This window comes from Eucalyptus grandis, chromosome 1, assembly GCF_016545825.1.
Source record: "Eucalyptus grandis isolate ANBG69807.140 chromosome 1, ASM1654582v1, whole genome shotgun sequence".
Classification (NCBI taxonomy): Eukaryota; Viridiplantae; Streptophyta; class Magnoliopsida; order Myrtales; family Myrtaceae; genus Eucalyptus; species Eucalyptus grandis.
In genome coordinates this window covers 40,567,301-40,592,050 of record NC_052612.1, presented here as the reverse complement: position 1 = coordinate 40,592,050, position 24,750 = coordinate 40,567,301, and the positions used below count along the sequence as shown (strand labels likewise).

Below are 24,750 nucleotides of genomic sequence, written 5' to 3'. Positions count from 1 at the left end.
CTAATTTGTACATAACTGAAAAATTCATGCTAGAACCCTACAAATTTAGTCCAATTAAATTTATAGGGCTAACGACAAGGGAAGAATAGTTGGCCCCTTTTTTACAACATTGGAGCTTCATCATCTGAAGCCCATACTAGACTGGCGATGGTAAAGATGCGGATGCAATTGTTATCAAATTCTTGTTTTCGTTTTCTTTATTTGTATCTTTATTTTCGAAGTAATACTATTAAGAACACTGGATGTGACCTCCAAAAAACAGGGCTTAAGGTTAGGCGGTGAGACAACGAGGGATAAGTTTCATTGTTGAAAGGGAGATGTAATAAAACTGCAACCTAACTATATCAATCGAAAAGTAGCTACGCTTCGACGATTATTGCTTAAGACGGACATTATTTTAGTTGATAATCATATATACTTGTTCTTTTCTTTTCGGATGATAAGTGCAACTTATTTGATAACTTTAAAAATCCCTCATGGTTCACTGGGCCGCATGGTTTATACATAACAAGCATAGATATACAGAGCCCAATAATCAGTTATATATATCATTGTCTTGTCTTTCCTTATTTCCCCACAACTATCAAGGAATATGTTGCTATGAACTATATATAAGCATTGCTTGTACATGCTCTAATCTTTTCTTGCACAGAATCCCACCGGATATGTATTTCCACGTCCAAGTTAGCATTCTTATGACAATGTTTTACCTTACAATACTGGGAGGAAATACCAATAAAATCCTCAATCAATTATATCGGTATCAATTTATTCTTAAATTTTTTCAGTTGAATTAATTTAATCATAAACATTTTGAATTTATCCAAATTCAGTCCATTCAGACCCAACATTATCAATCATATGTGGTAGGACCGATATTGACGTAGACATTTTTTTAATTTAATTATAATAATTGAAAAAATAATTATAATTTTTTTGTTCTTTTCTCTTTTCTTTTTTTTGTTCTTAACTTTTTCTTTTCTTTTTGGCGGAGGGCCAGCAAGGGCTATCGGCCTACTCTTGCCTCGTGTCGTATAGGGATGATAATCCTTGTTTGTGGCCAATGAGGATCAGGCAACGACTATTGCTAGCCCTTAGAAAAAAAAAGTACAAAAAAGAAAAGAATAAAAAAATTGTAAAAGAAAATCTCAAAATTTTAAAAAAATTATTAAAAATGTTTAGGTCAGCACCGATCATGTCACGTAAGATAGTTGAGATTCGCGTTAACGATTTTAGACCGAAATTGACCCGATGGATTGAAAGTGTAAAACACTTAGGACTAAATTAATATTAATATAATAGGTTATATTTTCAGAAAGAGAAAAAGAAAATTCTCCAGCGATAGACCGTTACAATTCATGTGAATGGGCAGTGGTGGCACATTGTTTTATGGAGATGTCCAAGTGGCTGCACTGTTTAATTTCTTCCGTGGGTCCGGATTCGATCAGTTTTGTACTTCATTTGAAAAGTCAGATTGACCTCTTAATGATTAATGTTCTTAGATTTGATAATCATGACATTTAGGTACCTCCTGGTCCTAGACTCCTGCGGGCTCAATCGTGTGGATGCACCTACTTTGTCGACTTTAACTTTAACTCAAGCATAATTTTCTCGAAAATCTTCACTCATTTCACATCCCACGTACGGAAACCCGATTAAGTTTTCATCAGCATAGACCTCCCGTTTCAATCCATTCGCATCTTTCTGCTGGATCCTTACAGTCTAAGGTTACACTTCTAATTCCCCTCGTTGTCAAAGGGGGAGAAAAATCATGCATGCACAGCCAATATTATTTCCCTAAAAACCCTACTTCACTTATATCACGCGCGTCCGGCGCAACCCATAAACAATCGTCTCTTCCCTTTTTAATCTCGCCTTTTCCGCCATCCGTTTTAACCATGAAAATGGGCGTAGTTATTGGGTCCTAGTAGCAACTGCTGGTTCAAGAATGGGTAGCTATTGATCAAGTTATACTGCGGAAAGTCGGCCGCCTGACTCGCAGTGTTGGTGAAGCTGCAGTGGCTGAGGAGCTTCTTTGCCTGATACGCCGCAGTGTCGGCGTCCGAGCGGTGACGCTTGAGCCTGTTCTCCTCCATGAATGGAGCTGATGATGAGGGGCTGAGCTGGGGCAGCTTCTGGGGAAAGCAATTGCTGCTTCCATTATTATAAGTCCCACTGCCGAACACGTGCGGATCAGTGATGTCCACATGGTTACTGTTATTCGGAATCAATGGAGCTAATTGGTCGAATCCGAGCACGCCGACCCCTTGCGGGGTGTTGTCAGATAGAAGGCTACTGAGCACCGAGTAGTCCAAGGCGTCTATTAGATTGGAGAACGAAGAGGACTTCTGAGACATGAGGCCTCCGTTGTTTTGAACGTGATTGTTGGGGATGTCCGCGAAGGGTTTTAGCATTTCGTTTTGGTGAATGTTACTGAGGCCTTCTTCCTCTTCTTCTTCCAGATCTTGATCAGGTGTGGCCACCGAGGCTCCGGCGGTAGGGGACAAGTTGGTCTTCTTGTAAATCCGACACAGAACCCAATCGTCCAACTGGAACCAAATAATTAAAAAGTTAGGATGCCAGATTCTCGCCTAAAAAGAGAATGTGAAAAGCAGAGAGAGAGAGAGAAATGTCAACAGCCCAGAAACTGGAAGCCATCGGGCTTTCTCGGGCCTTTCGCCTTTTGTTGGTTTCTTGCACGCCTAATATTTCTGGTTTCTTGTAAATTGATACTTTTTTCACAAACCGACAGCTATTAGATCACTGTAAAGCCTTCTTTTGCAGTACAAAGGACATCGTCTTCCCAAAAGGAGGAAGAAAAAAAAAAGCACTTTCAGATTAGGCTAAAGCATTAATAAACTGAGGTCGACTTCACGTGTACGAAGAGGGGTTTGTCCGCTAGTAGCGCAACTTTCGAGTCGTAATTAATAATTTGAGATCGACTTCGGAGTTATGGAGTAAGCTCGTCGACAAATAGCACAACTTTTTCTAGACTTTATGTGTCCAGCAAAATGTATTGGATAGACTCGTGGAACAGAAAAAAAGCACGATAGAATTAGGTTAATAATGAAAAATATATTTCTCTTCTTCTCATGAGGAATTAATATGAGTCTCACTATTTAAATTATAATCAACTAATCTGTTTTATATGGATTATCAACTTAAGTGCACTTGCGAGAGAAGGCTCACCCTCATGGAAGAATCTTTAAGCTTCAAGGGGTTAGTATTGGGGCGACTGTTGTAGGCGGGCGACTCGGCGAGGCGGTACTCGTGCATGATCCAATTCGTCTTGATTCCCTTGGGAGGCTTCCCCTTGTAGAAGACCAGCGCCTTCTTCACGCCGAGTTTCTCGTGGTGCTGATGTGCGGATGCTGAAGAAGATGAAGTCACGATCACTTTGTCCGTGCCGGTGGCCTTCCAATACCCTGAAGCAGCTGCTCTGTTGGGCCTTGCTCCATTCGGGTACTTCCTATCCCTAGGGCTGAAGAAGTACCATTCTTTCTCGCCAAAAGCTGCTTTAGCTGATCCAAAGAAGATCGGAAAAAAATTAGTCTCTTGACATATTGATGCATGGAAGGGGGTGGGGATAGAAAGAAGTGATTAGAGTATTAGATACCTGGTAATTCCCAGGGGTTAAGCTTGTAGATATCAACCTCTGCAATGATGGAAACAGGGAGAGGTGAGGATGTGACCTTCCTTCTGAGGTAATGGAGGATGAGTTCTTCATCAGTTGGGTGGAACCTAAATCCCGGTGGCAAGGATGATTGTGGGTTCTTCATGATCATGTTAAGAGTTCAATCCTTTCTTCTAAACCAACGCTAGAAACAAAGAGGAAAGAGGCTCACGATCAAGACGAACCCTAGAAAGGAGGGTCGTTTGGGTGAATTTGGGAAAAGATTTTTTTTTTTTTTTTTGGGTGGGGGGGCGAGAGAGAGAGAGAGAGGATCTTCGCCAAGTGGCTCTCTCAAGAAGAAGACTGGAGAGAGGATTGAAATTTTGGGATAGGGGAGATTGGAGCCCATTTTATGGTTGAGTTGATTTGTCGTCATGTGAGAGAGAGAGAGAGAGAGAGAGAGAGACGAGATGAGGCCAAAGCAAAGGTGGGGTACGAGGATGGAGAAATTCAGTTGCATGCTGTGGTGCCAAGTAATTATTCTCTTGGGTGGGTGTTTGAGTTGTGTGTTTGGTTAAGTTTCCTTTTTTTTTTACTTTTGTCTCTCTCTCTCTCTCTCTCTCTCTCTCTCTCTCACATAATATTTTATTAATTCGTTTCGTGGGAAAGATGGCGGCTTCGAACTTAGGATGAGGTCCAGTCTTATGACATCACCTTAAAGGAGATAAACACTTGACACGTGCACCCCCTATTTTGTCGGCATTGAACCCAGAAAGCCTTGTGGCAGTCCCCCTCATCTTGCCGTCTACATGTGCCTCTCTTTTTCAATTTTTATTTATTTACGGTTCTATAATTTTTATAATCGAGACACGTGTTACGTGGAACACAATCTTATGATAAATAGATCTGTCATGTCATATATTTTATCAATCTTATCTCAATTAAGACTTCATATTCGTTTATTGTAACATTTTAATGTTTCTACAATAATCATGTGAAATCTTCATAGTATAACACATGATACATGAAAAAAACAATTGTGTACTTGAATTGCGATCCGACAAGAGAAAAATTAAGAGACACGAATAAAGGGACACATATAAGGACATCAATAATGGCAATTCTTCTGGCAAGGGGGGATGTATGGTGGTCAATGTTCTACAAGGTTATGTATTGGTAAACTTGACTCTTCTTGTCAATATGACTGCATTACCCGCATAGGATTATAGTTCGACCTTATCCATATGTTATGTGTAGATTGGCCAGCAAACTTATGGTCGTGCGCCACATAAAAGCATGGCAAAAGTTAGCAATCGCTTTCCTCTTGAAGTGAAAGTATACCTTTTTCTTTCCTTAGCCAAGTTACCTCCCAGGACTGGCATGCCGAGAAGTGTATAGCCAAGCCCCACATTCATTTAGCAAAAGATTAGGAGAAGTTCTAGGTTTTTCCCTTTCAAGCACATTATCTATAACGCACGACACTCTGCTTTGCATATGAGTATGACATCTGAAAATCTCTAACATACCAAGTGAAAATTTCCCTAGAAAGAAACAAGAACTAATCTGCGAAGCCTCCCTCCGTGGAATATTTTCGACAAACCATGAATCAAACAAAAGAAAGTTGAATCATCGTTCTAAACTCCATGTAACAGCTTGGTAAAAGTTAGGAACTTGTCATCAATTGAACAACCACTTGTGGGATTAAGCATCCTGGTCCAAGCATATGGCCAAGCATATGGCCACGTTACTGTTCATCCCCTCCCTTCTCCTCATCTGCTTTTCTCCATTTGAGAGATGGAGGGTCGAGGAGAGATTCTCCATAAATAGCAAGGGACAATGACCCTTACAAAGGGATGGTCAATCAATGAACTGGGTTCTCATGCTACGTGGAGTGGGAAAGTACGTGCGGTGGAGTTAGTCAAATAATTAGATGTGAAATAAAGAATCTCCACCCCCCACCACACTCCATGCATTCTGAGAAAAAGTCTTGATGTGCGGACTTTTGTCGTTCTTCCCCACACTTCCTTCACAACTTAGCCAAACTCAAGAAAAAAAAATGAAAAAGGTATTAAAACAAAAGGGTTCCTATTCTCTCGTGTCTTTATGATATTTTCCAAAGCGCATGCGCGTCCATGCACCAACCAATCGCTGACAATCATGGAGACGTCTCGAGCTACGATACTGTTTCCTCCTTTCGGGATTAAAATATCAATATTCGTGATGTTAAGCCCGCTCTGCTTAATCCGTAGTTTATGGCTAAAAGTCCTTGGAAAAGTCCACGAAGCAACGACCCAGAACCACATATAAATTCCCTCCAAACGAAATATCATCCCGATTCAAAGTCCACAGAGTATAGGGAAAACCCCCCCCCAAAAAAAAACCAAATATTTATTAGGAAAGAGCGATCAGACTAATTCAATCCGGAAATTGACCTTACTCAGATGGTTCAGGGCCAGCTCACATGGGAACCTGTCTGGTTTCCTGTTCCAAAAACTTGAAACCAGAGTTTATCTGTTTCAATTCTCAAAGCTATACCCTAATCGGCCACTTAGGGTATAGATTAAAGTATTGATAACAATCATGGAGGCGTCTCGATCTACGATACTATTCCACCTTCAGGATTAAAATATTGATCTTTGTGATGTTAGGTCCGCTCTGCTTTATCCGTAGTTTACGTTTAAAAGTCCTGGAAAAGTCTACATACAAAGTCCCTCCATACGAAATATCATCCCTATTCAAAGTCTACAAAGTATAGGGGAAAACCCCAAAAAACTCAATATTTATTAGGGAAGAGCGACTGGGCTAGTTCAATCCGGAAAATGAGTTCAAGGCCAGTTCACAAGGGAACCTGTTCGGTTTCCTGTTCCAAAAATTGGAAACCATAGTTTAACCAGTTTAACTCTCGAATCTATATCTTGATCGGCTGGTTCTATTTTGCTTCTTCTTCTTCTTCTTCTTCTTCTTCTTCTTTTTCTTTCCTAAAAGCAAAAAAAAAAAAAAAAATTGTTGAAATTGAATATGTTTGACATCATCCTCTAACAAAAAAAATTGTAGTCATGTTTGGCACATATATATTATATATACGATTGGTACCTAAGTTGACCCTGAAACCGCTTGGAGCTACCATATAGTTCCAGGGTCAACAGGGTTGGTTCCTAAGAAATCAACCTGATCAAATATTCGATTGGACGGAAACAAGACGGTACTTAACTTCGTGTCCTAAATGACTTGGTGCCCTAAATTTGAAACATGAGCTGCAACAGCCTACATCCCATCTGCTACCAAATAATTTTGATTCCAAACCTTGAAAAGAAAGCTAAAAAGATAAGGGTATTGGTAAGCATTAATTGTCACCAAAAACGTGTATTCCCTGGACAATGCGATTGGGTAAATCTACAATTGCATTGCATATCACCGAAATATTTAAAACATGTCAAAACCATACTATTTATATTGTCGAAATAGATCTATTTACAGCTGTACATACACCTAAAGCTCCCATTGGCCCAAAAAAAAAAATGAGATAGAATAAAGGGTACCCGTTTGTTCTAGGCGAAAAGGAAAAGGTAAAAAGAGGAAAATGCGGCCCGAGATGACGGGTTATACGGACCAGGTATACCATGTCAATCACCTCGAGGAATATTCTGACTTAACAACTAAGTTAGCAGGACACAAGAAAAAATGAATAAAGAATTGGTCCGGAGCAGCATTTCAGGGCATGGTATATAACTTTTTCCAAAGCGGGCATATTCTTTTCAACAGGCTTCCAATTTATTAACGAATGTCATCCTCGAATTTCCACGGCATGGGGGAGACTAGCAACCAGATTAATCATGCCAAAGGAGGCGGTTAACTGGCGGTGAGGCTCGCCGGTTCCGACAAAGAAAGATGGGAGGAGAACGGACAAATGAAGGCGTGTTCAAGTGGGTGATGAAGCATCTGCTGAAAAGAACGACAACTACCTCTCGGCACACGGAGAGAAAGGAAAATATAAAAAAGGAACAAGAAAGGCTGATGATTATCCATAACTTCTTGGACTTCATTGATGATTATCCAATCCGAGATTCTCTTTTTGGTTAGGTCCAAGAGGCTTTGCTTTGCACTACTTATTACCCTCTTTCTTGACGTATTCTACTCAGAAATATATACAGGGAATGTGATTAAATAAGATTAGGATAATGTCATGAATGATGCAAAGTACCTCGGATATTCCACGGGTTGTTCACGCCACCTCGCTTCCTTTTCCCCATGCACCAGGTAGCTTGTTGAGGTTGGGTTTCAAGAGTAGAACACGTGATGGATATCCAAAGTTTGATTATATTATTGTTGTTGTCCATGACTGAGCATAAGGTCCAGCGCCTCTTTTCGTCTGTGGTCCAGCTTTCCCAGGCATAATCAAAGGAGGAGAGAAGCGCCAAGAAGAAAAACAAACTCAAACAACCACCTGTACAATGGAAAGGAACATGGAAGACTTTTAACAAAACGATTGAGATATTTAATTAAAAGTGATGCCAAATGGTCAAAAGAGGGCTCTCCACTTAGTTGTGGAAGACTTGGACTTTTTTATCTTCTTTAATTTTTATAAACTTTACTAGATTGAAGATGGACTAAGGACAAAACTAAATGGAAAATCAGAACAAAAGATGCATTACTTTAATACCACACTAGATTGAAAAGTCGCCCCGGGACGAACCATTTTGTCACCACACTATTAACCCACCTTTCTTGCTTAAAAGGATGAAATTATGAAACAAAAGGACGAAAAAAACCGAAACCTCTAGTCACCCTAAAATGAACATCTCGGAATCTTTCCGCGACTCTATACTTGGAGCCAATACATGCACAATCAGGGAATGATGGGATTGAACTCCTGAACTGGACTCGCACGCTGTCTTGATAGTTACAGAACCGGTGGCAGAACTTGGGTTTATCACCACGTAGTTGGACCAGTCAAAGCATCTAATAGTTGCCCAGGAATGTAAGTTTTTGAGTTCAGACAGCCAAAAAAGTCTCGATTATGACATCCAGTAGTTTTCCACGTGTGGTTCACCTAATTTAGTGGCTGGTAGTTATCCAATGTCAAATGGTGATGCACCTGCTTTCGCACTTGAGATGCACACGAATTGTGATTTTGACCTAACCTTGATGTAGTCTCAAGGGCTCCTAATGAATCATCCTCATCTCTTCCAGCCTCTGATAGCAACATATTCTCACGAAACAACCATCGGCATGTATGACCAGATAAAAACTTGTCACCTAAAAGACTAAGAGAATTTAGGTCTTGGGTTAACTCTTTCTAAGAACGGTAAAATCATCAAAATTCTGCCTCAAAATTGACTTCTTCCGGAGGGCTGATGAAGGAACAATTCACTCTTCGCACAAGACTCGCGTTCAGAAATTAGAGTGATCTATAGCAGCAAACAAACAAAAGATCTCCAGCTTTATCATGTGTTTAGGTGAACCCATTTTTATCTGTTAAGAAGTTTAGCTACAACACATTTTTTCCCTCAAAAAGAAGTCCATTATTCAGCATAAACAAGGAACAAAATAAGTTTGATCCTAATGTTGAAAATGGAACCGATGGAGGTGGACTAGTTGATAGCTCAAACCGCCACCAGCAATTAGTGGTGAAATATCCAATTGGTGGGGATGGCCAAGAGCAGAGGTGAAAAGTAGATTCGATACCAAAAGTGATGCCTGGAAGCGAAAACAGATTGCAATCTTTTGAAGACAAACAGTGGTTTTACTTATCCCAGCAAGTGGTGGGGGTAGGGCAATGATGGCACGCTAATCGGTGCAAAGTGGTGACGAACAGTCTTCAGCAATAAGTCTACAATCACATGTCCTCGGATGCAAGACTATGGTTTGAAAATTAACTCATCCTTTTGAAATCGGAAAATTTTCTAAAATGCAAAATTCAAGCATTTCACCATTGACCAAGAAAACTTTTCTATTCACTAATTTCCATTGACTGTGCTAAGCAAGACGAAACCAGATATAACGCACCACATGCACATGCATGCGAGACTATGGTTTGAAAATTAACTCATCCTTTTGAAATCGGAAAATTTTCTAAAATGCCAAATTCAAGCATTTCACTATTGACCAAGAAAACTTTTCTATTCACTAATTTCCATTGACTGTGCTAAGCAAGACGAAAGCAGATATAACGCACCACATGCACATGCATGCACCACACCTGCACATGTGTGAACATATATGTTGACAAAAGCAAAGTAGAGCCTTACTGCAATTCATTCCAAGCAGGACAGAACAGTCACGTCCAATTATTTCAGAAAAACTGACGGATGTTACCACATTAGTTCTCAGACCTGAGATCCCACAAGTTATTCATACGTTGAATGGAGATTTAGCCATTTTAAATACTCTGACACTCAGAAAACATCTTCCAATTGATAAGATATTAATGACTTCTTCTTTAAAAGGAATGAAAGGCTCCAAGTCGATCTCCCTGAAATAACTGGCTGTTTTAATGGTCCACTTATCACGCTCTGGAAAAGAAACCACGCATCACTCTCACCCAGATGGTATTTTTCCTCATTACAAAAAATGGTCTAGCATCCATAAAATTTAGGAGGAAAAGTATTTGAAGATGACAGGTATAAGAGCATATCAGAGCAATCACAGTTACCTTTCATCAATGGGCAGTTTATAAACCACGAGAACAGGTCCCACTTCTAGATCTTGAAATTGTTCTGGTTCTCCACTATACCTGAAGAGGACAACAGTGCTCAGACAGTACACTTGCTTAACAAAAAGCTGAAAAATTCTCGACGTCATTGTCTATAGGAAAAGGAATTCTAATCATGCAGCGAGAGGGCAATTAAACCATTAAACTGCAATAACAATCAGGACTCCATTGGAGAAAACTCTCACTAGAAATCTGCAAGAGGTACACCTGCACATGAGTTTTAACCAGTGCCCATGACACTTGACAAGCATCATCCAATGTTCAACATCGTGTGCGTAAGTGTGATACAGTGAATTCATCTGAATTGAATGCTCACCAGAATGCTAAAACATAGGGTGGAACTATTAAAAGTGCTTCTACCATCCTCTACATTCCAGTTTACATGCACATTTAGTGTGAGCCATGCACACACCATTCAGGGTGACAGAAGGTCCATTGGGCTCAGGTTTGTGAAAAACATGAAAGAAACCCTATTCATTTCTGAATTCCCATTAGCCATTACTTTTTCACCCCGAACCAAACACTGTTCACTGAAAGAAAGGTGAACCAAAAGGCCTCTTCTATTTGGTGGTTTCAGCATCAATATACTCTTATATTCATTTGATGAAATATGTATAATTGTCATCTAATGACAATTTTAAGCCTATTATACGTAACTATAAAAAGTACAAGATAATTATTCAGCTAGGCCTTATAAGCTCAGTCTTGTTTATCCAGTTTCTCTTCAAAAACTTGAAACTGGAGTTAAGTAATTTCAGAAGCAAAAGTAAACATGAGATTCACTCAAATCCTACTGAGACCCATATTTTGCTAGGAATCACTCTGCCCATCTCAGTTTTACAGTTCTGCCGGCATTTGGTTCACCTTTGCCCGTGCTCGGTCATTTCATGTTCAAATGTTTTCAGCAAGACCAACATAAGTAGATGGAATGCAGCAAATAAAGAATGAAAAATTTGCCAAACACACCACCAGATCCTATTTTTCATAGGATTAAATGATTTCCCTTTAGTGCTACCATCACCTATAAGGCAACATCCACACCTTACAGATCCAACATTTTTGTGCTCAGAAATATAGTTATCACAGTAACTCTCCCTGACTTGATGACAATCACCAGAGGCTAGGAAATTATTCCCATGTTAATTTGCTATTTTGCCAAGGGGTACACATTACACGATTGACCAGAGATCACATTGAGGGAAAAGTATGCACACATAGTTTCAGATTTACTGCACCTTAAATCATTCTGAAGAGCATGACCCACGCTAGCTACAAACAAGTTTACCCTAACAAATGTTGTGGTGAATCAAGCATGAACTTTCATGGTATCCTGACATGTATGTTGCAGACCAAATTTTGCAAAGGAAAAAGCAAGCCCCATGCGTAGCATTTGAAGTTCCAATAACAGTGACTATGGAGGAAGATGCCTCGCCGTGTCACGTGGACTTTTATGTAAACACAAGGGGCCACAACACATCTAACACTTGGAATTTCTTATATCCAGTACTTGTTGCAGGGTAATTGCCAAAAGAATATGGGATTTGAGGAGAAATACATATATGAATACTTCCAATTACAGCATAAGCGTCAGAAGGACTAACTTGCTTTTGGCCTTCACTTATGGTATGACTTCATCAAGGGCATAATCATGCAAAATTCAAACATGAGGGGTGTACAATCAACTGCATAAACCTTTAATGACAAATAGTATGCCTCATAGGATTCTCTGTTATCTTCCCAAGTGTCTAAAAGATGAAGTTTGTAGACTACCTTTAGGAATGTCTGTATACGATGCATTGACAGCGTGACCAAATATACCCTATCCTAGTGCTCCCAAAAAGAATATCCCCGCTCTCTCACAACTGTTCTCGACTCAGGTTGACGAAGGAAATCTGATTCGCGATTGAGTTTTCCAGAGGAAGCTTGATCCAAATGATTAAAATGTGGCTGATTCTCCACCGTACTAATTGCTGTTACTTGTTTCCCAGATACCCATGCTTGAAGCATCTCATCAATTTTAGGCTCGGGCAAAAACAGCTTGTTCTTCATCTCCAAATAATATCTGTATGCTTCCTCCAACTTTCCATTCAGAAACAGTCCATGAATCAACACAATATAAGAGCTGCGATCAGGACTCAATCCATTCTCAGTCATTGCATTCCACAGCTCAAAAACATTATCAAGTTGGCGCCATCGACAAAACTTTCTGATCAACATGATGTACGTATCATAAGTTGGATGGCATCCCATCTCCTTCATTTTTGTTAAGAGTTCAAAAACTTCTTCCCCTGTCCTAAGAATACGTAAAAAGGCATTATAAGTTCGAATGGTAGGGTGAAGCCGCTGCTGCAACATCTCATCAAAGACCTTTTTAGCTCCATCGACATTCCGGGCCTTACAAAGGGGCATGATCAATGAATTGTAAGTAACAGCATTGGGTGCAATACCTTTATCATCCATCATTCTCATGAGATTCACGGCTTCCTTCACAAGCCTACCCTTTGCAAGAGCATGAATGACCGCATTGTAAACTTTCCTATCCGGAGCAATCTCCAATTCCTTCATCCGGTTAAAGAGCTTAAGCACCATGTTGAGGTTCCTGGATTTCGAATAGCAAGATATGAGACAAGCATATGAGACAACATCATGCGCTATGCCTCTCTTGCTCATCTCTTTCCAAATTCTCTCCCCCTGCCGAGGACTGACGATCACGTTACACCAGCCATTGAGGATTATATTCAAGCTCTTTGTATTGAGAGGGAACACACTCTTGTTACAGAATAGCAAGTGCTCCGCATCTCGCACGTTCTTATACCGACAAAGCGCAGAGAGCAGACCCTGGAACTCCTCAATCCCGACATCGAAATTATATCTTCTATGCGCGTAGAAGGTATTGATGGCCTTACCGACGTTGTGCACAGCACAGTATCGCCTGATCATGATCAGCAGAGTCTGAGGAGTAAGGAGGCATGGACGATCCTTGCCTCCTCTCATTTCATCAATCAACGCCCAGGCAGTGTCGAACTTCTTCATCTTCGCCAAAATGGAGATCATGGAGTGATATTCCCGAACCGAGTGGGAGTAATCCCGTTGATTCCCAGCCCACAGGAAGAAGGTGAACGCCGATTCCCAGTCATTTCGGACCTGCGAAAGAACCTCCGTCACCAGTTCCGACGACGCGGCAACTCCGCACTTATCGAGCCTAGGCTTCGTTTCCACGCGACGGGACGCCGTCTCGCGTAACACGTCCACGATGGATTTCGCATCGCGAGCGAGAGCCTCGCTCACCACCTTCCGCTCCCGGAAATCAGCCTCGCAATCCGAGGCCCCGTCGCCCTCCTCGTCCTCCTCCTCGTCTCCTTCTCCGTCGCGGCAGCTGCGGTCGAGATCATCGCGAGCGGCAGAACGTCCGGGAGCCACCGGACGCGGATCCGGAGGCGCGCGAGAAGGAGACGAGACCTCGGGGGCAGAGACCTGGGGACGCGCGCGGTCGGGACCGCCGAGAGCGGACGACGCGGAGTCGAGCGCGGGCGAGAGGAGCGCGCGCTTCGACGGACCGGTTGGGGCGGAACTGCAGTGGCGGCGGAGCAGAGCGAAGGCGCCGAGCGACCCGAGTCTCCTCATTCTGACGCGAAGCAAAGGAGGGCGGCATGCATGGCGAGTGTTCGAGAAAAGTACCGAGCGGGGAAAACCTGACTGCTTCGTCAACGGACGATAGTTGAGCGACTATCGAACGGGCCTGATTGGGGGGTTAAATGGCTCGAACGAACGCTTACGGGGCGTCGGATTGGGCCTCGCACCGAAAGAAGCGAGCAGCTTCCATGACGGCAATGCTAGTGGCCGGCCTCCGGCAGTCGGCGAGGTGGTTTGAGACAATTTTTTGCTGCATAACCACGGCCTTGTTACATTTTTCTTCTTCGATAAAGCTTGTGTTCAATCAAGAAAGAGCACATTGGCACCTGCACTTAGTTGACCGAGGTAATTGGGCGTCATAGATTTGTTAAAATGGGTTATAAACCAATTTCTTAAGTCACATATGATGAACCCATTTATTTCATGAGTTAGTTATATTTAGAATATTGATCATAAATGGATTCACAATGATACTGCCTAAAATAATATGAATGTTAAATGAATTTTTTTTTTACTTAGACTAAACTCATCTCTATAACTCACCTTCACTTGATCTCGCGTCCAGTTACTTTGTGCTCTCAGTTTCTTCGGAATTGAGTATAGATCACTAAATATTTATTGTATTAAAATAGGTCCAAATGAATTAAATAAATCAATTTGGATTAAATCATTTTTGATCCAACCTAAACCCAATCAATCCACCTGCTAGATTGGTCTTATTCGTTATCTTAAATGGTTGATGGAGAGAAACAAGGATCGGTCAAGGATCGAGCAAAGTTCAATGCATGCTTTTCCATCCTTGAATGCAACTAAATCAATAAAGCTAACGAAATTGCATCGAGTTAACGCAGTTATTAGACTCTTTCAATTTCTTCAATTAGCAGCAATGGATTCCGTGTGAAACTGTGATTTATAGGTCTGACGTACACGGCCCCTCATGTCTCATTTATTTTTTATACACCAACCAGAACCAACAAGTAAACATGATGAATTGCCAAAGAAAGGGAAGCTTAAAACCACAGAGCACTTGTATTACAATCACCAATGTTCACATGCAAAGTAAAAGAATATGACAGGGTCAAAATCATCTCAACAGGCACGCGTCAAAAGAATATTGGAACTGAGATAATTACATGGCAATAATAAATCAATGCTCTTCCCTCATTATTCCGAATATATTGGCCGCAAAATTCGAATTCGGTAATGATCTGATGTCAACTTTTAACAATCAACTACTTTTTCCTTCAGCCTCCTCTGACAATCACAGAACCAAGTGCCTCTTAGAATGCCAAGCTAATATGAGACAATCTGCAGTTATCTTGACGATGATACAGCCTCTATGGCACTGCCTAATGGCCATGCTGCTTCAACAAAGGCATTGCGATACTTGACCTTCTTCACCAGAGTAATCTTTTGCCAGGGATCAATAGCTGTAAAATGAAGTAATGAGAAACAAGTGCTGGACGAATCAAAATACCATACAAGTATCGAAATTTCTCTATCACCCCTATTTATAAAGCAAAAGACTTGTCAGCACCCTTTCGACATAGAGCAAAAGCCAGGAATCAACACACAAGAAACCCACTGGACAGCATACTTACCAAATCCATCTACAAGCAATGTATATTGGTACACGAGATCCATGCACAAATATGGCAGATTAGCATCTCCTACATGAGGATAGACAGATTTTGCATCTTCCAGTTTAGTTTGGCAAGCACGTTTAGCTGCCTCCTCAAACTCTGCAGCACTGACCTTGGCAACAGGTTTGTTGGGGTCCACAAAGCCAGCCTACATTAATAAGAGACTCTGCATAAATTATGCTACATATATATCTTGAGAAGTCTTCAACTTAAAAAATTTAAGATATAACTACCTCAGCAGCCCTGTCATAGAAAAACGACGCAACGAATAGATTCTTCTGTCCATCCCCTCCTCCACCATTCCAAACACCACCGAATGTGCATTTCATGTGTGTACAAGTTGATTCATTAACTTTGAGAGCTTTCGAAGCAATCCTTTTGCACTCATTGATGCTTGAACCTGATGAAGAAGCTGATGCTTGGTAGGTTGCACCGCCATATTTGTAAGACCCTAAATAGTCAAGGCAGATGGTTAATCATTAATGCGCCATTTGCTACCCAATGTGAGTTCTATGAAATGGGTTATGAGAAGGATCAACTATAGAAAGAAAAATCTGCTTTTGCTTCCACATTTTAGGCTTGGCAAAATGCTTTGAAATTCGAAGTGCTTGTGTGGTCATGCTATTGCTAAAGCCGCATTACTAGGAGTCTAAACTGCCACCATCACTCACCCTCTAACCCATGCATAGGACCAGTGAAGCTCACAACTCTTAACAAAATATGGTTATAATAGTAAGAGAATCTATTGTACGCAAAGAATTGGACCTACGTCTAAAGGACTTAAAAAAGTGAGTAGTATATATACCCTCATAACCTTCCAAGATGCAAGGGTTGCCTGAGTCACCAGAAACCTTCAAAATCTCCGCTCGAGCTGCTAGTAGACCATAGTGCAAGTAACTGAAAAGGAAATAATGCACCATACACACAATGATAAGGATATAATCACTGGTGAATATCATAAAGAAGAAGACGCATTAGGACTAACAGTAGATTGGCCTAATATTATCTCAAAAGAAAAATCAAAAGAACAATACTTCAGACTGAGTAAGAGACCTATGAACATAGAGGTAGTATCTTCTTCCTTTGAGAAACATTTCATTGACATAACTATCCTCTCCATTTGAGAACCTGGGCGCCTTCGCAGCATCCTCTTCCGATATAGCATATGCCATCTGAACTGAGCCCCCTCCAAGATCAACTACTCCAACTGTATTTGAATATTCCTTTCCCAAGTATCCTAACAGATAGTTTATTGTCACCTGAGAAACATCAAGTAAGTTATTGACTTACTCAATCCTAGCAGAGCGCAACATTACCATTAGACTGTAAGCAATTGCTCTGGTGGTTAAGGAATGCAATCATATTTTAAATTTAGGCCTCAGAACTTCCATCTCATTGCTGATGAACCATAGACACCTACATTGTGGATTCATGTCCAAGCATCTCATTCTCTTTCTTCTCCCCTCCTTATATTTCACCTTTTGTTCGATAATTTAAGGTACTGTCTCATAAATTCATAAAACGGTGGAAAATCATAAAATCATAAAATTTAAAAAAAAATAAAAAAAAATAAAATAAAAATAAAAAAATTAGGTTCCTACTTCAATTAAAGTACACAGCCTACATTTAACTGCTGCTCAATTACAAATGTCCATCCAATCTTGAAGAAAGGCAACATAACCTACATTAATGTACCATAATTAAACACAATTTCTCAAATGTATGGTGATAAATTTAGTAGTACAACATTCGACAGACAAAGGTCATCATTTCCATAGTAAGTTATTGCTAGTAGCTAGAGTCCAAATGCTTTCCATGAGCTTGGGAAGGCCAAGGTAACCTTGAAAAGGCATGTTAAGTAGGGAAGGTGACTTGGAAAGTCATGTGTAGTGAAAAGGCAATGCTTGTATTACAGTGCGATTTAACACAAGTTGCTGATAGAACAACCAAAGGCAATGAGCACCATTTCTTTTAATTGATTCCCAAGCCAACAGAGGGTGATGCATTCAATATTAAACCGCATCATTGCTACAGTTCTTTAAACTACATAACACATCTGGCACTCGAGAACCAATTATAGCATCAGTTCCCAAATTAAAATCCAACTTTATACATGCATGGAAAAAAAGGTAAGCAAACATACCCACTGATAAGCACCTTCTTGTGTTCCATCCAAAACACTAACCCATCGTGGGTCAGATTTAAGGCTGCTTTTATGTTTCAAAAGCTCCCGAACCTAAAGAGATGTCCACAAGTACAAAATACAGCAATATTACAACACAAAAGTTAGTTTTCCAATTCAAACGCAAGAAACTTTATTTAATGGTGCAATAAAAGAAAGCATTACCGCATCTAGAATCCTATCAGGTGCATCGCCTTCCAGTGCCCTCAAGCCAGCGGTTGCCTAGTGAAACATCAGAGCCAAATGCAGGAGATGAGTAAACAAATCCAAATGCCAGGACAAGCACTCCATTCCAGCGTTTGCATCATTAGCTTACCCCCACTTTAACCGGAGTGTCCCCCCGGAGCTCTTTAGGAACAGCACCTTCTGCTTTATCGAGAAGCGAATGCAACGACTCCGCAGCCTGTCTGGGATTTTTCGCAAACGCACTTAAACCCGGGTCAGTCTATACACACAAATCAAACAAATGTCAGACGTAAACATCCAATTCAACCAGCATTAACCACAATCACCCGAGCAATGAAGGAAAAGAAACCTTAACAAAGAGCTCGAGTTCCTTCCCCATGGGAACGAGATCCAAGTACTTATCGAAACAAAACACGTGCACGCGACTCCCGGAGCTACCCGCGTCAAAGATAACCGCATAAGTCCTGGACTTGGAGCCCGGAGAGCCCCTGCGGTTCGAGAGCGCGAAATCCTCAATCGCCCCGGAAGGAGATCCGGACGGCATCAGAAAGAGCACGAACCCAATGAGCAGAAGCGGCACCGAGATCACCAATATGACGCCCCGGTACTTCTGGATCTTGTCCTCGTGGAAACGCCCCGGCGGCCGCTTCATCATCTTGTCGAGCTCGTGCTGGTCGTGGAGCTGCTGGTCCGACGGCGGCGAGCTAGGGTTGACGACGACGGCGGCGTCGAATAGCTCGGCGGAGGAAGGCGATCTGTACCGGATCTGGCCGTTCCCCCCGGCGGCGGCGGTGGCAGGAGCCTTCAGGGACTGCGCTTCCTGTATCGGCTCCAGCTCTTACCTCCTCTGCACCCCGATCGCTATAAGCGCGCTTACTGTAAGGCCACCGCACCACGACCGGCGCCGACGAGCGGATCCCCCCCCGCGGCCGCGAAATCCTCCTCCGCGGCGGTTCCCGGACGCCGGCGAGCGGAGGAAGGCGATCGGCGGGACGGTGCCGACCGGCGGCAATGCGGATTCGGATTGACGGAGGGGGAGGCCGGATTGGAGCGCCGGCGAGTGCGCGATTCTTGAAGAAGAGCTCGCGGGATCTCTCTCTATCTCTGCTGTCCTCCTGATTCTAGAGAGAGAGAGAGAGAGGGAGGGGCGATTAGACAGACCGAGCAAGCGCGACGCGTCTGTAACTGCAACGGGTTGATCTCAGAGGGGTGATATGGGGGAAAATATGGCAATTAATTTTATTTTATTTTTTGAGAAAATGGGATTGTTTGTGAGATTTTTATTTTTATTTATTTTTACGTAGAGTCTGTATTGTATTCCGCTCGAGTGTAGAATGTGCAAAGTACGTGTGGAGTAAAGTTCAATTGAAGTAGGCTTTAAACCAATCTATTTATACGATAATGAGGAACCTGTAGATGGATGGATTTAGTCAATGCAGGTGGGTTTACCTAGATGTCGTGGACCAAGTTCATAATTAATTTTGATTCATCCATTCTTTATGCTCCACCACGTGTGTATTTGAACTGGTCAATAGACCTTTTATTTTTACAGGTTCAATTTTTGATAAGACAATCTATGATGTCTCGTAATTATTGCTCATTCTAAACATTCATGAATTCCATATCACTAGGAAATGCAACTCTTGGGAACAAATATGGAACTCATTTTTTGAGGAAAGATAGGATGATGGCGTGTCAGCAATTGATGTGATGTGTATTTTTCCTGCTTATATCATCCACTTGTAAGATGACATGTGTCCGGAGCCCCACATCAACAACTGATGTGGCGTAAATTGAAAACGATAAGAACGTGAAGTTTTTCATGTCCATTCCTCATCCTTTGTTCAAAGCCCTCCCACTGCCATCACCACCGGAGGAACCGCCAGCACCACGTCCTATGCGTCCAAGCCTGGCCTAGCCACTCCTTCCTACGTCACTCGTGGTTGTCCTGCACGGTGAGCTGACTCGTCCACCGATTTGGCAAAGCCTAGACGAAAGGGTGGCCTAACTCGGACGCATCGGTGACGGTCCAAATCTGGAATTCTAGATTTGCCAACTTCCAAATCTAATTTCCAAGCTTCCAGAACTGGAGCTAGCAATGACGGCCCCGTCCATGGTCACGAGCGAGCGACGATGGAGAGGACTCGATTTGGACTTGTCGGCGCCGGTCTAGATGTGGAGTTGTGCCTCCAGATCTAGGCTGCGAACTTCCAGATCTGGAGTCAGTGAGGAATACCACATCAGTAGCCTGGTGATATCAACCTACTTAATATGCACCAACAAGCCCTGACTATACTAAAACAGAAACAAACATTAACACCCGGAATTTCCAGCTCGACATTGCCAACGGCGAAGAACACTCTTGTCGAGTTCTCGCCGATGCCAACTTCACTCCATACAACAGTTACGCCCGAAGCAAGAGCAGCTTGGATGGAAATACACTAAACTGTCCATTTTCCTTTATTACACGCATCGTAGCTGTTCAAATCTACATCGATCAATGGAAGTAGGCCTAACCGCTGTAAATTATAAGACAGAAAAACGGAAAAAGGGGCGAGAAAGTGTGAGGACAACGGCTGTCTAACACCCAGAAGGAAAAAAGCGCGGTGCTTTCTTAGGCTTTCTTCTGCTTCTTTTTGGCAGGTGGTGGGGGGAAGAGGACCCGGAAGACCCAAGCTGCTAATATCGCACCGACGAAAGGGCTGATCCAATAGACGTAGAATTGTTCCCATGTGTTATGCTGATTGTTCACATATGCCCACCCAAAAGCCTGCGAAGACACCATAATACAAGTCAATGCATGATCTCTTGAAAACCTGTCATGCCAAGGGAAGGCCGGTATCAAAAAGACAGTCGACCAAGAACACACATACACACAGATAAAGAAAGGAGGGAGAGGGAGAAGGAGAAGGATGATTAATTGGTCAGTTGACATAAATTGTCCAAGTTAGATGCACTCAATGGGAAGTTGGGAGGATGTTCACCAGGTAGCAGAGGGAACGGGATAATCTCATATGAAAGCCGGATGCTTATACTTTCTGAACTGAAATAATGTTGAGAACCTTAACATTTGCGTATCGAAATAGATCAGCTCTAAACAGGAGAAAAACTCCGTCCTCTAAAGCCATAGAAATACCATTACTAAACTATTCTGGCAGTAAACAATCAATCAGTCCTAAACAGGAGAAAAACTTGTCCTCTAAAGCCATAGAAAGACCATTGCTAAACTATTCTGGCAGTAAACAATCACTGAATTGAAATCAGCACCCCTGCACACCCTGGCTGAATCGAACAACGAGAAGCCAATTGATAAAAACAAGAAACATGACTGACAAAGAGGGGGCAGAGATTGGAAGAAAATGGCATGTGTCATTGCAAACTACGGCAATTACTTTTTCACTGGAATACCAGGAACAAAAACCTTTCATAAAAAAGGTTCTATAATGATGCTTGCTTGCAACTAGACATGTAAAATTTCTTTGAACAAGCTCTCTCCACCAACTTGTCTGGTGGAGAGGTCCAGAAGAGAGAAAATTGGGCTCCATTTGGTACAGCCGCATCTTTTCACACACAGCACATCCGCTAAAGCAATAAATAGCATCATAATGGAAACGAGTATCCCTACCACCTGGTGAAAAATCTCCCCAATGACTAGGGAACGGATCCTTCATATACTCAATGGAGAAAGAAATATCTTGTCAAAGTGGGGAAGCTGTCGCAGACCTCATCCGACAGACCAAAATTGGAGCTCATGTAACAGAAAAAGAGTTCTTTTGATTTTTGAGAAGATAAGGAAGAGCAATAGAGACCGAACTATACATCTAATATATACAAGAACAAATGATGTACATCTCATATGTGTAACCTGAGAAGCAGACTTTCAAGAATTAGACTATTTGTTATATGAATGCTTCCAAACCTTGCATATGATAGTTGAACAGATTCGCTCTAACAATAGTGCATATTGGTATAAAAAGCAACTCATGCATCGAAGAGAGCGACTGCTGTCAAGATGTAATTGCATAAGATCGGATCCACATAATATGAGAGGAAAAATTACTGTAAAGCAAACTCATTTTTAAATATTCAAAACTTTACCAAGATCACACCTTATTATTATATCCACCAGTTACAGCTACAATTTTTCCTACGCCAATTTGCATTATTAGGTCATATGTACTTTCACGATTGAGATAGTTTAGCTTGAGGTTCAGTCTACCGAATGAGGATATACAACTCGTTGCTAGTTTAAAAAGTTGGGCTGGAGCTGATTCGATGCTGTCGATAGCATTTGGGACCAACAGATAGAGAGGAGAGATAGAGCATGGGATGGTGACATCAAATTATTGAAGACTTGTCATAAGCAATCCACTCTGCAACATCAATGAATTTATATAATGGCAACAAAGGGGTTTTAAAGACCGTGACCAACATAATTATCGATGAGATAACCAAACACTGGAAAGAGATGACTATGAATTTGGTAGAAAGAGCAATCATCTGATGCAGGCAGGACCTAAACTCACGAGGGACAATTCGGAAAAAAACAAGAAAAAGCTCCATCACACCAACAATAAGATGACCAGAAACAGGTCCTAGAATTAGCTGACTCGGTCCAACACTATAATAAATCATCTTATTTGAGCTGTAAAGGTGTACCAATGACGAGTTTATATTGTTTATATGTGGATGTAAGATCGATAGGCAATGAGCGAACACCATGCAAGCAGATGGAAGCTCGGGATTGGCAAAGATAATATACTCACGTTGGCTGGATTCATGGATGGCCCAGTGAAGGAAGATCCCGTGACTACCAAGGCGACCGTCACCGCGGCCAGCAACCAGGTCCTCAGAAAGGAGCTCTGAGGCCCTCTGAGCACGATGAGGAGGACGAGGAAGGTGATCACAAAGGTCAAAACGCCCTCTGCAAGAGCTCCTGTATGCAAGTCCACCTTCAAAGATGGCCCTTCCAACATGTGCTTGTATTGTGAAGGCATCACCTCCATGATCGCAAGAGCTCCACCAACAGCACCAGCAGCCTATCCAAGCAACATTCATCATTAACACACGCACGCACCAAAACAAACGCAAAACTGAAAACGAAAAAGCAAAATAGAGAGAAAAAAAAAGGAGGGGGGAAGCGGTTCTCGCAGTAGCGATTCGAAACAGTGTTGTTTCTCTTTAAGTACCCCTTTCAGATCCCGGGGAAAAAAACGTGAACTTTATACCAAAATCTCAACTTTTTCGCGACAAAACGCTTCACAAACGGGCAGAATTTGACCCAACTGCGCCGTTAATCAAAAACCCACAAAAGCAAAACAAACTATCTCCAACAGATCCAAAAAATTGACACTGGATGAAGCGGAAATTCGAGCACAATGCAGCGTACTTCACCTGAGCAGGAAACCGCAGAGCCATGGAGAGGAGGTCGTCGGAGCCGACGCCGGCCGCATAGAACGACGCGGTGGCGGTCGGGTTGAAGCTCGCGCCGCCCAGCGCGGCCCCGACCAGGTCGAACACCAGCACCAGGACAAAGACGAGCGCGGTGGTAATCAGCAGCGACGCCCACGGCAGGACGTCGTCCTCGAGCCCGAGCGCCGCCGCCAGCACCGTCGTCGCGGCCCCCAGCGTCGACGCGCAGAAGACCCACATGAAGGTCAGGACCCCGTCGGCGATCGCCGCCTTAACCGCGCCCATGACGGCCCCGAAAAAGGGAGGAAGAAAAGGCCGTCCGCCCGCTCGACTCGACTCGACTGGGTAGCGAAGAACAGCGGGGATCTGGGCGGAACCGGCCGGCCAGTAATGAGTGGTGAATTGCTTTAATAGCAGATGGGACGGGATGAGTCACGACGATGTCGGGGGAGGATTGATGATGATGAGGATGATGATGATTTGACGAGTCCCAGGCTGAGAATTCCAGATGAACTCCCGGGATATCCGGTCCAATCTTTTCACCCCCCGTGAAACCAATCCAATCATGCTAAACTTCGTTGGGTCAAATCTTACTTCCCGCCCCAACGGACGCGAGTCGATCGAGCTGGGTTCCGAAGCCGGCCGAGCCCAGCCCACTCCACTACTTCGACCGCGTCTTGCATTCCTTTTCTCACTCTTCGCGTGAAAGTCCCCTCGATTTTAAGGATTCTCGTTTTCGGACAGATGAACTATTTTCCTGTTTCCTAAATGTCACGCGTGAGCGGTGTTAGGATCGGTTCGAGTTTCACTCGAAACCTACGTGTTAGAGATCAGTTTTTCAATTTTTGAAATTTGAAACTTATCATGCATATTCTGAAATCTAAAATCTACTTTATCACAGATTTCAGGATCAATTCTAGATTCTGAAGTCTATTTAAATTCTATAAGTATTCTTAATAGAACAATTATAGTAAATCGTCACTTCTAATCACCATAATTTGGTGCTATAATTTATTGATCATGACTCATATTTGGAAACACTAGATATATAAAATTTTAATAAAGTAAAAGTCTTAATCATATATCATCAGAAATAAAAGCTCGAACTAATGATTCGAAATTACACACTCATCATTGTATTTTTATGAAATGTGACAGGATCACTTGAAAACATATAACAAGAAAAACACAAAAATTTGTTCCAAATTCCAAGTCCAAGAACTTGGAACTAATCCATGATAATTGATTCCCTAATTCTTGAAACTTGAAATCTGGAATCAATCTATTTCCCCTCAGTCCAGTTCTTGGTTTTATTTTGGAACTATGCTCACCCATACTAAATATATTAATTTAAGAGAGTAGTTTTGTT

General features: G+C 42.1%; 4 protein-coding genes across 5 annotated transcripts; all 4 read right to left on the bottom strand.

Annotated features, from left to right (window-relative positions):
* Nucleotides 1-1,469: 1,469 nt before the first annotated feature.
* LOC104442593 (NAC domain-containing protein 2) lies at nt 1,470-3,969 on the bottom strand. The gene is made up of 3 exons (XM_010056005.3): nt 3,617-3,969; nt 3,190-3,521; nt 1,470-2,549 (listed from the first exon to the last, which is right to left on the bottom strand). Exons 1-3 carry the CDS (start codon nt 3,783-3,785, stop codon nt 1,893-1,895), a joined length of 1,158 nt encoding a protein of 385 aa, XP_010054307.1. The 5' UTR covers nt 3,786-3,969; the 3' UTR covers nt 1,470-1,892.
* A 2,273-nt stretch (nt 3,970-6,242) lies between these two features.
* Nucleotides 6,243-14,060, bottom strand: LOC104442575 (pentatricopeptide repeat-containing protein At5g15010, mitochondrial). 2 transcript variants are annotated; one of them, XM_039303304.1, is made up of 4 exons: nt 12,096-14,060; nt 10,266-10,346; nt 7,815-8,057; nt 6,243-6,591 (listed from the first exon to the last, which is right to left on the bottom strand). In XM_039303304.1, exon 1 carries the CDS (start codon nt 13,947-13,949, stop codon nt 12,150-12,152), a length of 1,800 nt encoding a protein of 599 aa, XP_039159238.1. In that variant the 5' UTR covers nt 13,950-14,060; the 3' UTR covers nt 6,243-6,591; nt 7,815-8,057; nt 10,266-10,346; nt 12,096-12,149. The 2 variants fall into 2 exon arrangements, with proteins under 2 accessions (XP_039159238.1, XP_010054290.2); XM_010055988.3 differs by lacking the exon at nt 6,243-6,591 and having other exon boundaries at nt 7,632-8,057.
* A 902-nt stretch (nt 14,061-14,962) lies between these two features.
* LOC104442563 (apyrase 2) lies at nt 14,963-19,167 on the bottom strand. Its single transcript, XM_010055979.3, has 9 exons — nt 18,319-19,167; nt 18,100-18,228; nt 17,949-18,005; nt 17,745-17,837; nt 16,655-16,860; nt 16,407-16,498; nt 15,835-16,052; nt 15,560-15,749; nt 14,963-15,388 (listed from the first exon to the last, which is right to left on the bottom strand). Exons 1-9 carry the CDS (start codon nt 18,622-18,624, stop codon nt 15,273-15,275), a joined length of 1,407 nt encoding a protein of 468 aa, XP_010054281.1. The 5' UTR covers nt 18,625-19,167; the 3' UTR covers nt 14,963-15,272.
* A 1,142-nt stretch (nt 19,168-20,309) lies between these two features.
* Nucleotides 20,310-23,883, bottom strand: LOC104442546 (aquaporin SIP1-1). The gene is made up of 3 exons (XM_010055966.3): nt 23,364-23,883; nt 22,736-23,008; nt 20,310-20,739 (listed from the first exon to the last, which is right to left on the bottom strand). Exons 1-3 carry the CDS (start codon nt 23,664-23,666, stop codon nt 20,584-20,586), a joined length of 732 nt encoding a protein of 243 aa, XP_010054268.2. The 5' UTR covers nt 23,667-23,883; the 3' UTR covers nt 20,310-20,583.
* Nucleotides 23,884-24,750: the final 867 nt, after the last annotated feature.

Bases quoted from the DNA above. Each gene is read 5' to 3' on its own strand.
- LOC104442593 (XM_010056005.3), bottom strand. From the start codon at position 3,785: ATGATCATGAAGAACCCACAATCATCCTTGCCACCGGGATTTAGGTTC. The intron at 3,522-3,616 runs GTATCTAATACT...TCTTTGGATCAG, and splicing joins TAACCCCTGGGAATTACCAG to CTAAAGCAGCTTTTGGCGAG. The intron at 2,550-3,189 runs GTGAGCCTTCTC...ATTTGGTTCCAG, and splicing joins TTAAAGATTCTTCCATGAGG to TTGGACGATTGGGTTCTGTG.
- LOC104442563 (XM_010055979.3), bottom strand. From the start codon at position 18,624: ATGATGAAGCGGCCGCCGGGGCGTTTCCACGAGGACAAGATCCAGAAG. The intron at 18,229-18,318 runs GTTTCTTTTCCT...TTGTGTGTATAG, and splicing joins AACTCGAGCTCTTTGTTAAG to ACTGACCCGGGTTTAAGTGC. The intron at 15,750-15,834 runs GTAGTTATATCT...TTATTAATGTAG, and splicing joins TCTATGACAGGGCTGCTGAG to GCTGGCTTTGTGGACCCCAA.
- LOC104442546 (XM_010055966.3), bottom strand. From the start codon at position 23,666: ATGGGCGCGGTTAAGGCGGCGATCGCCGACGGGGTCCTGACCTTCATG. The intron at 23,009-23,363 runs GTGAAGTACGCT...TTGCTTGGATAG, and splicing joins CTCTGCGGTTTCCTGCTCAG to GCTGCTGGTGCTGTTGGTGG. The intron at 20,740-22,735 runs GTGAGTATATTA...GTGTCTTCGCAG, and splicing joins CATCCATGAATCCAGCCAAC to GCTTTTGGGTGGGCATATGT.
- LOC104442575 (XM_039303304.1), bottom strand. From the start codon at position 13,949: ATGAGGAGACTCGGGTCGCTCGGCGCCTTCGCTCTGCTCCGCCGCCAC.